This window comes from Diabrotica undecimpunctata, chromosome 8 (genome assembly GCF_040954645.1).
Source record: "Diabrotica undecimpunctata isolate CICGRU chromosome 8, icDiaUnde3, whole genome shotgun sequence".
Lineage (NCBI taxonomy): Eukaryota > Metazoa > Arthropoda > Insecta > Coleoptera > Chrysomelidae > Diabrotica > Diabrotica undecimpunctata.
The window spans coordinates 30,005,615-30,018,836 of NC_092810.1; the positions used below are offsets into that span (position 1 = coordinate 30,005,615).

The 13,222-nt window shown below is 35.0% G+C and overlaps 1 protein-coding gene across 1 annotated transcript; it reads right to left on the reverse strand.

Annotated features, from left to right (window-relative positions):
* Nucleotides 1–1,176: 1,176 nt before the first annotated feature.
* Nucleotides 1,177–2,724, reverse strand: LOC140448751 (matrix metalloproteinase-18-like). The gene has a single exon (XM_072541864.1). The coding sequence runs from the start codon at nucleotides 2,722–2,724 to the stop codon at nucleotides 1,177–1,179; it is 1,548 nt and encodes a 515-aa protein (XP_072397965.1).
* Nucleotides 2,725–13,222: the final 10,498 nt, after the last annotated feature.

The window sequence follows — 13,222 nt, forward strand, 5'->3', positions numbered from 1 at the left end:
AATTTGTGGCCCAAAATCTCTGTTGTGACGTATGTAAGAGCCGTAATAATTGCTCGAGCCCCGCATAAAGTGTCGGTATTTTTAATCTGGGTAATGCTTTTCTTGGTGCGACGGTCCTCTGCCAAATTTATAATTTTATGTCGTCCGCTACCCCTAGGTATCTTGAAAATTTGTATATCAAATATAGTATCTTCGACTTGAACCGACTCGTCAGAAGTTACAATGTTTTCGATATGTTCCAAGATATTATCCGTATTTAAATCTGTTTCGGTACCTGTTGATATGGGATGTTTAAAATTTTCATTACGAACAATTATACGAATTTTATCCCCTTTTTGAAAGCCGGCTCCTTCTTTAGCATCCTGTATACCTTTTTCTAATATCTTTGCTAAATCAATATTTAAATTACCTTTGCACTCTTCATAACGTAATTGAAACGAATTTAAATAGGTGTTAAATTTAGAAATAAAACGTTTACCTGTGGTAATTAAAGACCAGACCATGATGATCGCCTTGAGAACAACAACAACAACACTGGACACTAACAAATCACGACGTTCACAGTCAAAGTTATAGCGTGACGTACTCGTTGAAGGTTGACAACAGAATGAACATGGCTTCTATTAGGACGTTCTTTTATACCTCTTTGTTGACCTTGAAACGTGCCAAATATTAGTGATTTTGAAAAACTAGGACGAGTTTGTTTAAAGACACATCACTTAATAATAACATAACATTCAATTATTACATAAAACTGCTATTTGTCCGTATCTGTTTTATAGATTTTAATGAAATTGAAAAAGTTTGCTGGTTGCATAGCGAACTCCCCTATTTTGTCAGTTAAATGGACTCGTCCAACAGTACCAATACCTTAAATATGTTTGGTTAGGTGTATATCCATCCCGATGACTAACATATCCCTGTAACTATTCTGTATAGACTTATATTTTTTGTTACTTATTATCTAACATTTTAAGTCGTAAATATATTGCAGTTTAGCTAAAAATCTTTTTATTCTTTACAATTCTAACATAATATTTGGCTTTGAACACATGTTACATAGTAAATAGAATGTTAGCTTCTTCCGGGAATTTGTATTGGTAAATAAAAAAACATATATTTTTACAATTTTTATTATTACTCGTAAATAAAAAACACATATTTTACACTTTTTTTTTAATTATATACAGATACAAGTTTAGATATTAGAGTTTTTAATTGTTGTAAGATATTTTCGTTTGGACAGGGCACCCCAAATAGATTCCAGCTAAATTGTCCTGCGGCAACAACTTTTCTTGTAAATTCATTAAATTTATAGTAAGTATTTTGACGGAAAAAGTAAATATGACCGTCAATCCATCGAAGTGCAAGAGAAATATCTTCAGGTATTCCCGGAAATATGTCTTTTATCCAGCCTCTTCTTACCTCGCTAGTAAAATCATTAAAAAATTCTATATATGACATATTGTTGTAAAATGTATAGGATTGCCCGGAATTTGATTGAAAAATAGCATTGATGTGGGCCCTCTTGGGTATATTAAGTGTAAAATTATCAATATATTGAATGATAGGAAAGGATGCTGAGAAATATTTGTTTGGAGGCACAATTGTAACCAAATCACCGCCTGTTGTTTGAAAAATGTGTTGTAAAGTGTATTGACGTAATTCTGTAGGAACATAATCAGCAAGAAGTTCAGGCTGAGATGGAATAATCATTTCGTTCAAGTCTAGTTTCCATATAAATTTATCGCGGGCGATATATAATCGGTAATTTGAAAACTCAGGAGCAGTGGCTAGAAACATAAAATCTGGAACAATATCACACACATTTTTCGGTTGCTTACTAGGCCTTGGTCTTGTCGAACTAGTTGTTGGTCTTGACGTTGTCGAACTAGTTGTTGGTGTATGTACCGTTGTATACCTTGAGCGGGTCGGTTGCTTACGAGTTGTTGTTGAGCTAGTTGTTGTAAACTTTGGGTTTGGAGCATATGTATTGTTAGGCCCATATAGATATTGTATTGCATTTATATCATCATTATGTAGACCACTAATCTTATGCTGATACATATTATACATGATAGCGTTTTGAGTACCGCTGTGACCGATTCCAAGAGCATGTCCAATTTCGTGAACCAATACCATAAGAAAACATATACGGCCTTCAGGTATAGAGTCATTTCCAAAATGCCAGGGCTTCGTAATATCTAAATGTATTTCTGTACAGGTGCCTGCGGAATGAGGAAAGTATGAATGACATTCAGCATCGCCCATACAATTTGGCCTAAAATAATGAGTTCCCCTAACCATAGTTATGGTTATATCTGGTGGCTCTAACGTAGGATTTGTAACCATTGTGAATGTTAAGGTTGAAACATTTTGCCACATCTGAAATGCCATTTCTGCGTCTTTTTGGGCCTTGAGCGTTCTTTGAGGAAAATACCAGCGCAGGTGTTGTTTGTGCCATGGAGAAGCCACTATAAATTCGTTATCACTGTGTTGACAACGCGGGCGACGCATAAATTTGATTGTTGCATTATTAAGCGAACCATCCACTGGTAAATTATACTTTTCTTGAAAGTTAATTATCAAAGTAGAGAAATCTGTACTATTATCGATCTGTTCATATTGATTTAGATAGGCAATAGCGTCTTTTTCCGAGAAATCATTGCAAAACACGCTTGCGAACGTTAGCATAAAAACTAATACGTCTATTCCCTTCAACATCGTGGCTGCGAATAAGTTTAAAATATTAAGTAGCATGTATATAGCCATTTACTAGTATCTATTTGTTTTAAAAACGTTTTAGTCAGTAAGGTACTAGGGACATCTAGTTACTGTACTTTGTACTTTAAACAAAGAATAAAAATATTACAATATATTTTACTATTTTCTACTATAATGGTATAATGGCTTAAAGGATATAACTTTGAACTGTACAGACGCTATAAGGACCCACATACAGGCAAAATGGTAAAGTTTCCTAAGCACATCAAAGAAATACATAATATTCTGTGCGAAATGAACGTATTACGCAAAAGGTTAAATAGTTAATTTTGTACAGAACGATATAATACTTTTAAAAAGCAATATCAACAAATCAAACAACAGTATATAAAACAAAGAAATAATGGACGTATTGAAAATATCAACAACATGATAAAAGAAAGTTGGAAAATCATCAATAATAATCAAAATAGAAACAATCCTACATTAGCAAATACAATTAAAATAATGGACAATAAAAATATAAAAACTAAAGATAAATCCAACCTGATAAATAACTATTTTATTAATAAAAATAATAATAACTCAACTCCAAATTATCTCATGAAAATTGATCAATTTTCCAAGACTTTCTTTCTTTCTGCAACTACACCTGCAGAAGTACTATCATTTAAACATGCTGAAGGTTTAGATGAAATCAATGGTAAGGTTATAAGATATGTTGCCAGTTGTCACATATGTGAACCCTTGTCACATTTAATCAACGAATCTTTTACGACAGGACAATTTCACAATATAAAGGAATCCAAGGCATTTCCAATTTAAAAAAATAAAGGTTCTGCAAATAATATTGAGAATTATCGTTTGATTTGTATACCTAGTCAGATTGCAAAGTTGTTTGAACTGGCTTTCTGTGAAAGACTAACAAGCTATCTAGAAGCATTTCATTCACTGCCAGATGTCCAAAATGGGTTCAGGAAAAGCAAATCTATTGTAAGTGCTGTTGATGACTGTCTTAACTGTATCTATGAAGCTCTTAATGAAAAGCAGAACATGTTGGGTCTTTTTTATTATCTCAGTTGTGCTTTTGACATGGTGGATCACAAGCTGCTTCTGATGAAGATGAAAGGCATGGGAGTTCGAGGTATACCACATGACTGGATAAGATTATATTTGTCAATGAAGTCTTCTGTGAGAACTAGGTTTAAAGTATCACCAACTACATCATGTAAGCCACTATTTATAAAAGCTAACATCATAACTCTTCCTAGCCTATATATTTTACAGCTAATAATGTATATAAAAAACAGGACCAAACATTCTTTAGGAACGCTAACATACTCGTACATCCACATAACACATGCCTAAAGAATGACATACATAAGCCTTTTTCCCGCCTAGGAGTCGCACAGCATGCTATTACATTGGGATCAAATGTTTTAATTATAAGTTCAGTGACATGTTGGTGACACATAAGATGCATCTTAGCACTATTAAATGCTTTGAACAAAATCTAAAAACATTTCTAGTTAGCCATGCTTTTTACAGTATTGAAGAATTTCTAAATTGTTAATCTAGTTTTGTAATGTATTTTTTTTAATGTAATTGTTAATGTACTAAACTTTTAATGTGTGTATACATTTGTATAACATATATTTCTTTTTTTGACTTCTTCTTCCTATGCCGTCCCCATTAACGGAGGTTGGCGACCACATTTTTAAAAGCTTCTCTGTCTTTTGCAACGTGGAATAATTCGTCTACAGTCATGTTTGTCCAGTCTCGAATATTTCGCAGCCATGACTTCCTCTTTCTACCTATTAGCTTTTTGCCATCGACTCTACCCTGCATGATGACCTGCAGAAGGCTATATTTATTATTTCTTAGTATGTGTCCAAGGTATGCAGTCTTGCGTACTTTTATCGTTCTCAACAATTTTTTGTCTCGACCCATTCTTCTCAGCACTTTCTCATTGGTGACCCTGGCAGTCCATGGGATTCTCAACATTCTCCGGTATATCCAAAGTTCAAAGGCTTCAATCTTTTTAACTATTTGCGCTTTTAGTGTCCATGTTTCTACCCCGTACAATAGTTGCGACCAGACGTAACATTCAACAAACCTCAGTCTCAGCGCAATATTCAGATTTTTGTCGCAGAACAATTGTTTGAATTTTAAGAACGCTGTCCTTGCCATTTCTATTCGTACCCGGATCTCTTGGTCTGGATCTAATTCTGTGTTGATGTAAGCTCCCAGATATTTATATTTTGTCACTCTCTCTATTTGCTGTCCACCAAGAGTTAGTTGTTCATTATTTATTGGACTCCTTGATACTATCATAAATTTGGTCTTATCTGTGTTGATGTCAAGTCCCATTTGAATGCATTCACTATTTATTGCATCTAGTAAAGTTTGTAGATCTTCTATACTCTCAGCCATAAGTACCGTGTCATCTGCAAATCTCATGGTGTTTATGATTTCTCCACCAATTCTTATTCCCTTTTTTCTTTCCCATAAGGCTTTTCTGAATATGACCTGTGAGTACACGTTGAAAAGCGTCGGAGACAAGACGCATCCTTGCCTAACCCCTCTCGCAATCGGTATATTATTTGTTTCTATATCGTTCACCTTTACCTTCACCTTTACCTTTTTTGGACTAGTCAGATAAATTTGTGTAATTTTGTATACATTGTATAAATTTCTAGACAAATAAATTCTATCTATCTATCTATAAACCGCTTAAGATGGGTTGGCCACGTGTTAAGAGTAAATCCTGAAAAACCCAGCAGAATATCTATGTTCCAAAATCTAGTAGGAAGTAGAACTAGAGGAAGAAATAGACTAAGGTATCTCGACGACGTGAAAGAGGATCTCAAAGCAGTTGGAATTAGAGGATGGAGAAGAATAACATTTGTTAAGGACGAATGAAAGGACGCCCTGGAGCAGGCCAAGGTCCACAAAGAGCTGTAGGTCCATGATGATGACGATGAAGGATGACTTGTCTAGGTTGTATTTGATATGGAATATTTTCTTTCTTTTCTTATTAATGCAGATATTACTATTGTTTGGTTATTTTGTCCACATTTTTATTTTTGTATAATCTACTTTTGTCCTTTAGTTGCAGTATCTGGTCTGTCATCCATAAATTTTAGTTCCATCTATTTTATGTTTACTTAGCGACTCTTTATTTTGAATAATTGGTATGCTTTTAAACCCTTCTCATCTTCATTTGTTATAAGAACTTTTCTACCTAAATTTTCATCTTAATATTAGTTCTTTTTTTTATCTTATTTTAATTTTATAACTAGTGTATTTTACAGGTTGAAATAAACCCTAGATATATAGAATCACCCCGTAAGGACAGTCTAAAGTGCGTTCATGATGATGGTTATTAAATTTTACAGGATATTCCCAACACCTGAGGTCTGAATATCCATAAATATTAAACGGTTTGAATTTTAAAATTAAGGCAATACATTTTCGACTAAAACTCAACATTAAGATTGCTTTTATAATGTCAATCTTATATTCATTATTAAATATATACTTCAATCAAGAAACAAAAGATATGAATACAAATTTTGAATAAAGACTTAAGAATATAACATAAATATAACAACACCTTTAAGAGTGAACACAGTCCAACAAAAAAAAATTTTTGCCGAAAAAAAATCAACTGATTTTGGTTAATTCATCTGTGCTGATTCCAAAAATACAAACCTTTTCTTTGTATCAGCTCTAGTTTTCGAGATATAACATACTCATCAAATACTTAAATATTCTTACATTTCTTTATATTCCACCACAATAACTGCAATATGTTTATAAACCAACTTAACAAATTCTAATAAAAATACGTATAAATGACTTCTAATTAAAGTGTACTTCTTGGAAATGGAAACTTGAAATTAGCGCTAATTGCTTTTTAACTATTGTCCGATAAGTAAATAGTATTTTCTCTGAAACGGTCTTAATAAATTCCTATAAAGTCAACTGCGTTCTATTGTAAAATTTAGTTTGAATTTCAGTTTCGTTGCAAGAGTTTGTTTTTGACAACTGAAAACCATGGCTTCTACAAGCAGGCGATGTTGTGTGAATAACCCGGACGGTTTTTGCTACATATGTGGCGAGTACATTGTAAAGGAAAGTAGAAAACCAGTTTGTGATTTTATAAAAAGGGCATATCAAGCCTATTTTGGTGTTCATTTAGGAGATCAAGATAAATCCTGGGCTCCACATGTAGTCTGCAAAACTTGTCTGGAAAACTTACGACAGTGGACGAAAGGACAACGAAAATGTTTAAAGTTTGGTGTACCAATGGTATGGAGGGAACCAAAAAATCATTTTGACGATTGTTATTTCTGTCTTGTGAATATAAAGGGCATTAATCGTAACAATCGACATACGTGGACATATCCTAACCTGGATTCAGCAATAAGACCAATTCCACATCAGCTTGAACAGATACCCATTCCAATATTTAGCTGTCTACCTACGTTACCAGAGGATAATGTCGAAACGTTATCTGACGAACTACATACTAATAGATTTGAGGAAGACGACAGTGATTTTGAAGAGGAGTCAACACGCCCTGAACTCTTTACTCAGGAAGAACTAAGTGATCTTATCAGAGATTTGAACCTTCCAAAAGATTCTTCCCAGTTGCTTGCCTCCAGACTAAAGCAAAAGAATCTTCTTCACCCAGACACCAAAATTACATACCACCGTAATAGAGAAAAAGATCTTTTGCCTTTTTTTTCTCAGCAAAATGATATGGTTTTTTGTAATAATATTAAAGGACTATTAGACAAAATGGGTGTATCGGAATATACACCAGATCACTGGCGTCTTTTTATAGACAGTTCCAAACGAAGTTTAAAGTGTGTCCTTTTACATAATGGCAACAAATATGGAAGTATACCAATTGGGCATTCTACAAAAATGAAAGAAGAATATAAAACAATTTCGCTGGTGCTAAAAAACATCAAGTATGACCAACATCAGTGGGCGATCTGTGTTGATTTTAAGATGGTGAACTTTCTCCTGGGACAACAAGGTGGCTATACAAAATATCCTTGTTTCCTGTGTCTTTGGGATAGCAGAGCTAAGGACCAACACTGGAGTAAAAGAAAATGGCATCCCAGAGATGCTTTAGTTCAAGGAGAAGCTAATGTAGTTAACGAAGCATTGGTCGACCGAGAGAAAATAATATTACCTCCCTTACATATTAAACTAGGGCTGATGAAACAATTTGTAAAGGCCCTCGGCCAGAATCGTCCTTGTTTTGAATACTTGTCCAGCAAATTCCCTGGACTTAGTAAAGAAAAACTGAAAGCCGGAATATTTGATGGGCCTCAGATACGACAACTTATAAAAGATTCGCATTTTACAGAATCGATGACTGAAATTGAATGTAATGCATGGTGCTCTTTTGTGAAAGTTGTGCAAAATTTGGGATACAATAGAATGGAAACAATAAATCGGAAAATTACCGGGATATAGTGGAAGAAATGCTTAACAATTTTAACAAACACGGTTGTCATATGGGTATTAAAATTCATTACCTCCACAGCCACTTAGACCGTTTCCCAGAAAATCTTGGTGACCTTAGTGAGGAACAAGGGGAACGCTTCCACCAAGATATCAAAACGATGGAAGAGAGGTATCAGGGAAGATGGGACACTCACATGATGGCGGATTACTGCTGGAGTCTTCAAAGGGACCGTCCTTTTAAAGCCTTTGCAAGAAAATCATATAAAAGACCGTTTTTAGGTGACGCTGAGTAGCAGATTTGTGCTGCGATGCTGGTTAGGTTAGATAAAAAGTTAAGTTTTTTTGGCAGATATGTGTGATGATTTTTGTAAGTACATTATTGTACAATAAATATCTTACTTTTTATTAGTGTTTTGTTTATTTAATTGGTAGCAGAACTACATATATGTAGCTAGTGCTGCGTTAAATTACCCTATATGTTAGAAATGTGATCTGTTGTATTTCCTGAAAACGATCTGATGGAGCAAATCTGGTAGCATTTTTGGATTCAGCAGACCCAAATTACCTAGAAACGGTAAAAAAATTTCCGGCAGCAATTTGTGTGTTTACCAGTGAATCATCAAACTGTCTAGTAACTGGGCAGTCTTAACACATTATATTAAAAATTATTATAAATCATTTTGGTTTTTCGTTCCTTTTGGCTAACTATAGTAATTCCGGCTTGAAAGAATCTTGAGGAAATGAAATATTTTCATTCGTTAATTATTCTTTCATTTTATCTACTGTCCAGGAATTTGTTGGATGCTTATTTTAAATTTCCGAATGGTATAGGGCAGGAGTGGCCAAACTTTCTTAACAGTGTGTCACTATCTGTTTATGAAAAGTCAGTCGTGCCACCAAAAATTTTCTAAGAAAAAATTCAATAGGTAGGTGGAATTTGTATGAAATAACAAAAAATATATGTAGCTACAATAGTATATTATTCCACGAGCATGTAATGACGGCTATTACTCACAATGATGAAGTTTGCGACACGAGCGAAAGCGAGTGTCGTAATTCATCAGAGTGAGTAATCGCCATTACATGCGAGTAGAATACTATACTTTTTCTACGACCTTTTTTTATTTTAAATAGTAAAAAAATATAATTATCAACTACTCGAGATTGTTTATTACTAGTAGTACAGTACATGTTTATGGTTGATGTGGTTAATGTGGCTTGTGAATCTGAATTTTCTTAATTAAATCTTGAATGTTGGGGTCAATTTTTGTTACAGTTAATAAAATTAGATTTTTCAAATGATTATTGGTTAATTTTGAACGATATTGTGATTTAATAACATTCATAATTGAAAACATTTCTTCACAAACATACGTCGAACCAAAACGATAACAATACCGCAAAGCAAAATTGTGAAGATATGGAAAATCAGCTGTGGAAACGTATTTCCAAAATTCAATATAATTTAAATTACTTGTACTTGAAACAAGCTCTTTATGTTTATTTTTCAACAAAATATTACTTTTCAAATCTATTATTTCCATTTGGAATTCCGGCGGATAATTTGAATATTTTTATTTTCCTCCTGGAAATCCTGAAATCTCGTAATGAATGAGCTTTGAAGACTTGACATTAAATTTTTAAACTTATCGTAATTTGGAACGTTATTTAATTTGATGGCTAATTCCTTCATGAATTTAAAATCAGTGAGTTTTTTTTTTCATTAAAATCCGAATAAAAAAGTGATAGTTCGTTTTTGAACGAGCTTATGTGGCTAACTAAGGTTGGAAAAATACAATATTTTCCTTGTAATCTTAAATTTAATATGTTCAAATGTCCCAATATGTCCGCAAGGAAAGCTACATCCCATAGCCAGTCTTCATTTTTCAACAGAGAGCACTCGTTTGGCAATTCCTCATTCTCCTCCAAAAATTCCAAAATCTTGCCAGTGCATTCCCTTTAAACAACCATCGAACACTGCAATAAAGCAGTAATTCACCTGCCTCCTCCGTTTCTTCCTGAAAAAGTTCTCGGAATCGTCGTCGATTACCAGCTCGAGCATGTATTCTATTGATACACCGCGATACAGGCTAAATCACCGAGGATAGATCGAGGTCCTTGACACATAAGGCTTCTTGGTGGATTATACAATGGAATTTGAAAACATTTCTTCCTAAAAGGGTTTCAAGTAGCGTTGCAAATCCTTTGATTCGGCCAACGATGGAAGGCGCTCCATCTGTACAAGCCGTCTCCAATTTCGACCATTCCACTTTGCTACCTTTAATAACATTTTTCACTTGATCCAAGATATCCTGTCCTGTTGTGGAGACCAGTTGGCGCAAATCTAATAGCTCCTCTACAACATCGAAACTATCTGTCACGAAGCATACAAATATGCTCAACTGCTCATTACCTGTGATGTCACAGCTTTCATCCAAAGCCAGTGAAAAATATTTGCAGTCTCGTAATCCGGCGATTGGATATAATTGGATTGGATTGGATATGGATAAAAGAAGAAATCCCCCAACAATGGAAGAAAAGTATAATCTGCCCTATTCATAAAAAAGGAGACAAACTGTTGTGTCAGAATTATAGAGGCATCTCTTTACTTTGTTCGGGATACAAAACACTCACAAACATCATTAATCGAAGACTACAACCTCTCACGGAAAAAATCATCGGGGAATATCAAGCAGGGTTTAGGCAAAATAGATCTACCATTGACCAACTATTTACAGTTAAACAAATACTAGCCAAAGCATGGGAATATGACATGGACGTTTACAATCTCTTTGTAGATTTTAAACAAGCCTATGATTCAATAGATAGAACAATTCTACCTAATATACTGAAAGAATTTGGCATACCATCAAAATTAATACGACTAGTGCAAATGACAATGACAGAAACAGAAGCACAGGTATGTATTCAGGGACAGATCACTGATGCGTTTACGATAACGCAAGGACTGAAACAAGGCGACGGACTAGCTCCAACGCTCTTTAATCTTGTTCTGGAATATGTAATTAGACGGTTGACGGTGAGCGGAAATAACATACTTACAAACAAGTCTACCCAATTAGCAGCATACGCAGATGACATAAACATAATGAGCAGAACAATGAATGCAGCGGAAGAAACCTACGTTGAGTTGAAACAGAGTGCAGAAGCAGTAGGGCTAGCAATAAATACAAATAAAACAAAACTACTCATACAAACCAGATCAAATAGACCGGTGCAACAACACTTTATTGACGATATAGAACATGTAAATAGATTCACATACCTAGGAATGGATCTGGTCGCAAGCAATGAAGAAGAACCGGAAATAAATAGAAGGCTTGTGCTGGCAAATAAAGCCTATTTCGCGATGGGCCACATATTCAAATCGCGAGACGTACACCGGAAAACAAAACTCCGGGTCTATAAAACAATAATCAGGCCCATAGTAAGTTATGGTTGCGAAACATGGGTGGTGACACAGAAATCTGCCAATGCATTAGATGTGTTTGAAAGAAAAATATTACGTAGGATCCTGGGCCCAATAAGTGAAAACAACAACTGGCGAATTAGGTACAATAGAGAAATATACGAGCAATATAGCGAACCAACTCTAGCACAACATACTAAACTGCAGAGATTACGATGGGCAGGGCACGTGGTCCGCATGCATGAGAATAGAATCCCAGAAAATTATTAAATGCAAGAATGCAGGGAAAAAGACCTGTTGGAAGACCTAAAAAGAGATGGGAAGATGAAGTCGATGAGGATGCCAGGAACTGCCTGGGAACGCGTTCATGGAAAAGAACAGCGGTAAATAGAGACGGTTGGAGAAGCCTGTTGAAGGAGGCCAAGGCCCGATTTGGGCTGTAGCGCCATTGGATGGGATGGGATGGGAATCCGGCGATAATTTGTGTTTCAAGATCCTGGCCCATATCATCAATTCGGCCCATGACGGTCTTTCTGGACAAAGCGATTTGGTCCACCATATGTTTTATGTTTGAATCACCGACATTTTGAGCGAATATTAGTAAACTATTTTTAATTACCTCTTCTCCGTCGGAATATTGCCTTTTCTTGCGTGCTAATAACAGCGAGAGTTTATATGAAGTCTTCACCATTGTTTCCATTTCATTACTTCTTTTTTGGAACAAAGATTGTTGCCCGGCAAAGATTTTTTTTCTTGGATATGAATTCGGTTTGTAGGCGTGATCCGACAGGATAATTGTTGCTGAAATCGCCATGAACTTGCTTATAATCGCGCTCCAGGTTAAATTTTTTTGGCACTGCCACACAAATTCCACATATCAAACAGCAAGGCTTGGAAGTGTTGTGATGAGTAAATAAGAATTGTTCTTCCCACTCAGTTTTAAATTTACGAATCGCGATATCGTCCTCATATTTAAGTTTTGAAGTTGATGGCTTACTCGTGGTCATTTTGAAAACAATTGTTTTAAAAGGAAATAAACTGTAAAAACACTATCTCACAAGGCAAACAGACTTGAAGCGTCTCGCACAAAAGTTGAAAATCAACTGAGAACTGAGTCAACCGGGCATCGACAATTGACAAAACGATGAATAACGTGAACATGTCTAGCGCGAGGCAGTGGCGTACAATAAAAGAGTGGCGTAGAATAAAAGACGAATTTTTAATTGTTTACTAAGTTAATTTTTTTTTATTTTTTTTTTTAATTTTTCCAAAACGTCCTCGCGTGCCGTGGTTTGGCCACCCCTGGTATAGGGCATTATCCAAAACTATAACAGATGGTTCATGTATACTTGGAAGCAGTTTTTCTTTTGACCATTTTACAACATCCCCATATTCATACTATGGTTTCACGAATGATTCTCGATTTTAAGGAGCGGATGAGAGCAATGGTTTTTGTTCGAAATCTATTTTGTGGCCTGTCTGAAAATGTCTGTGGCCTGTGGCCGAAATCTATTTTGCATATTGGGCTAGGGCTGAAGTAGTATTAATATATGTAGTAATAATAAGTAATTAATATAAATA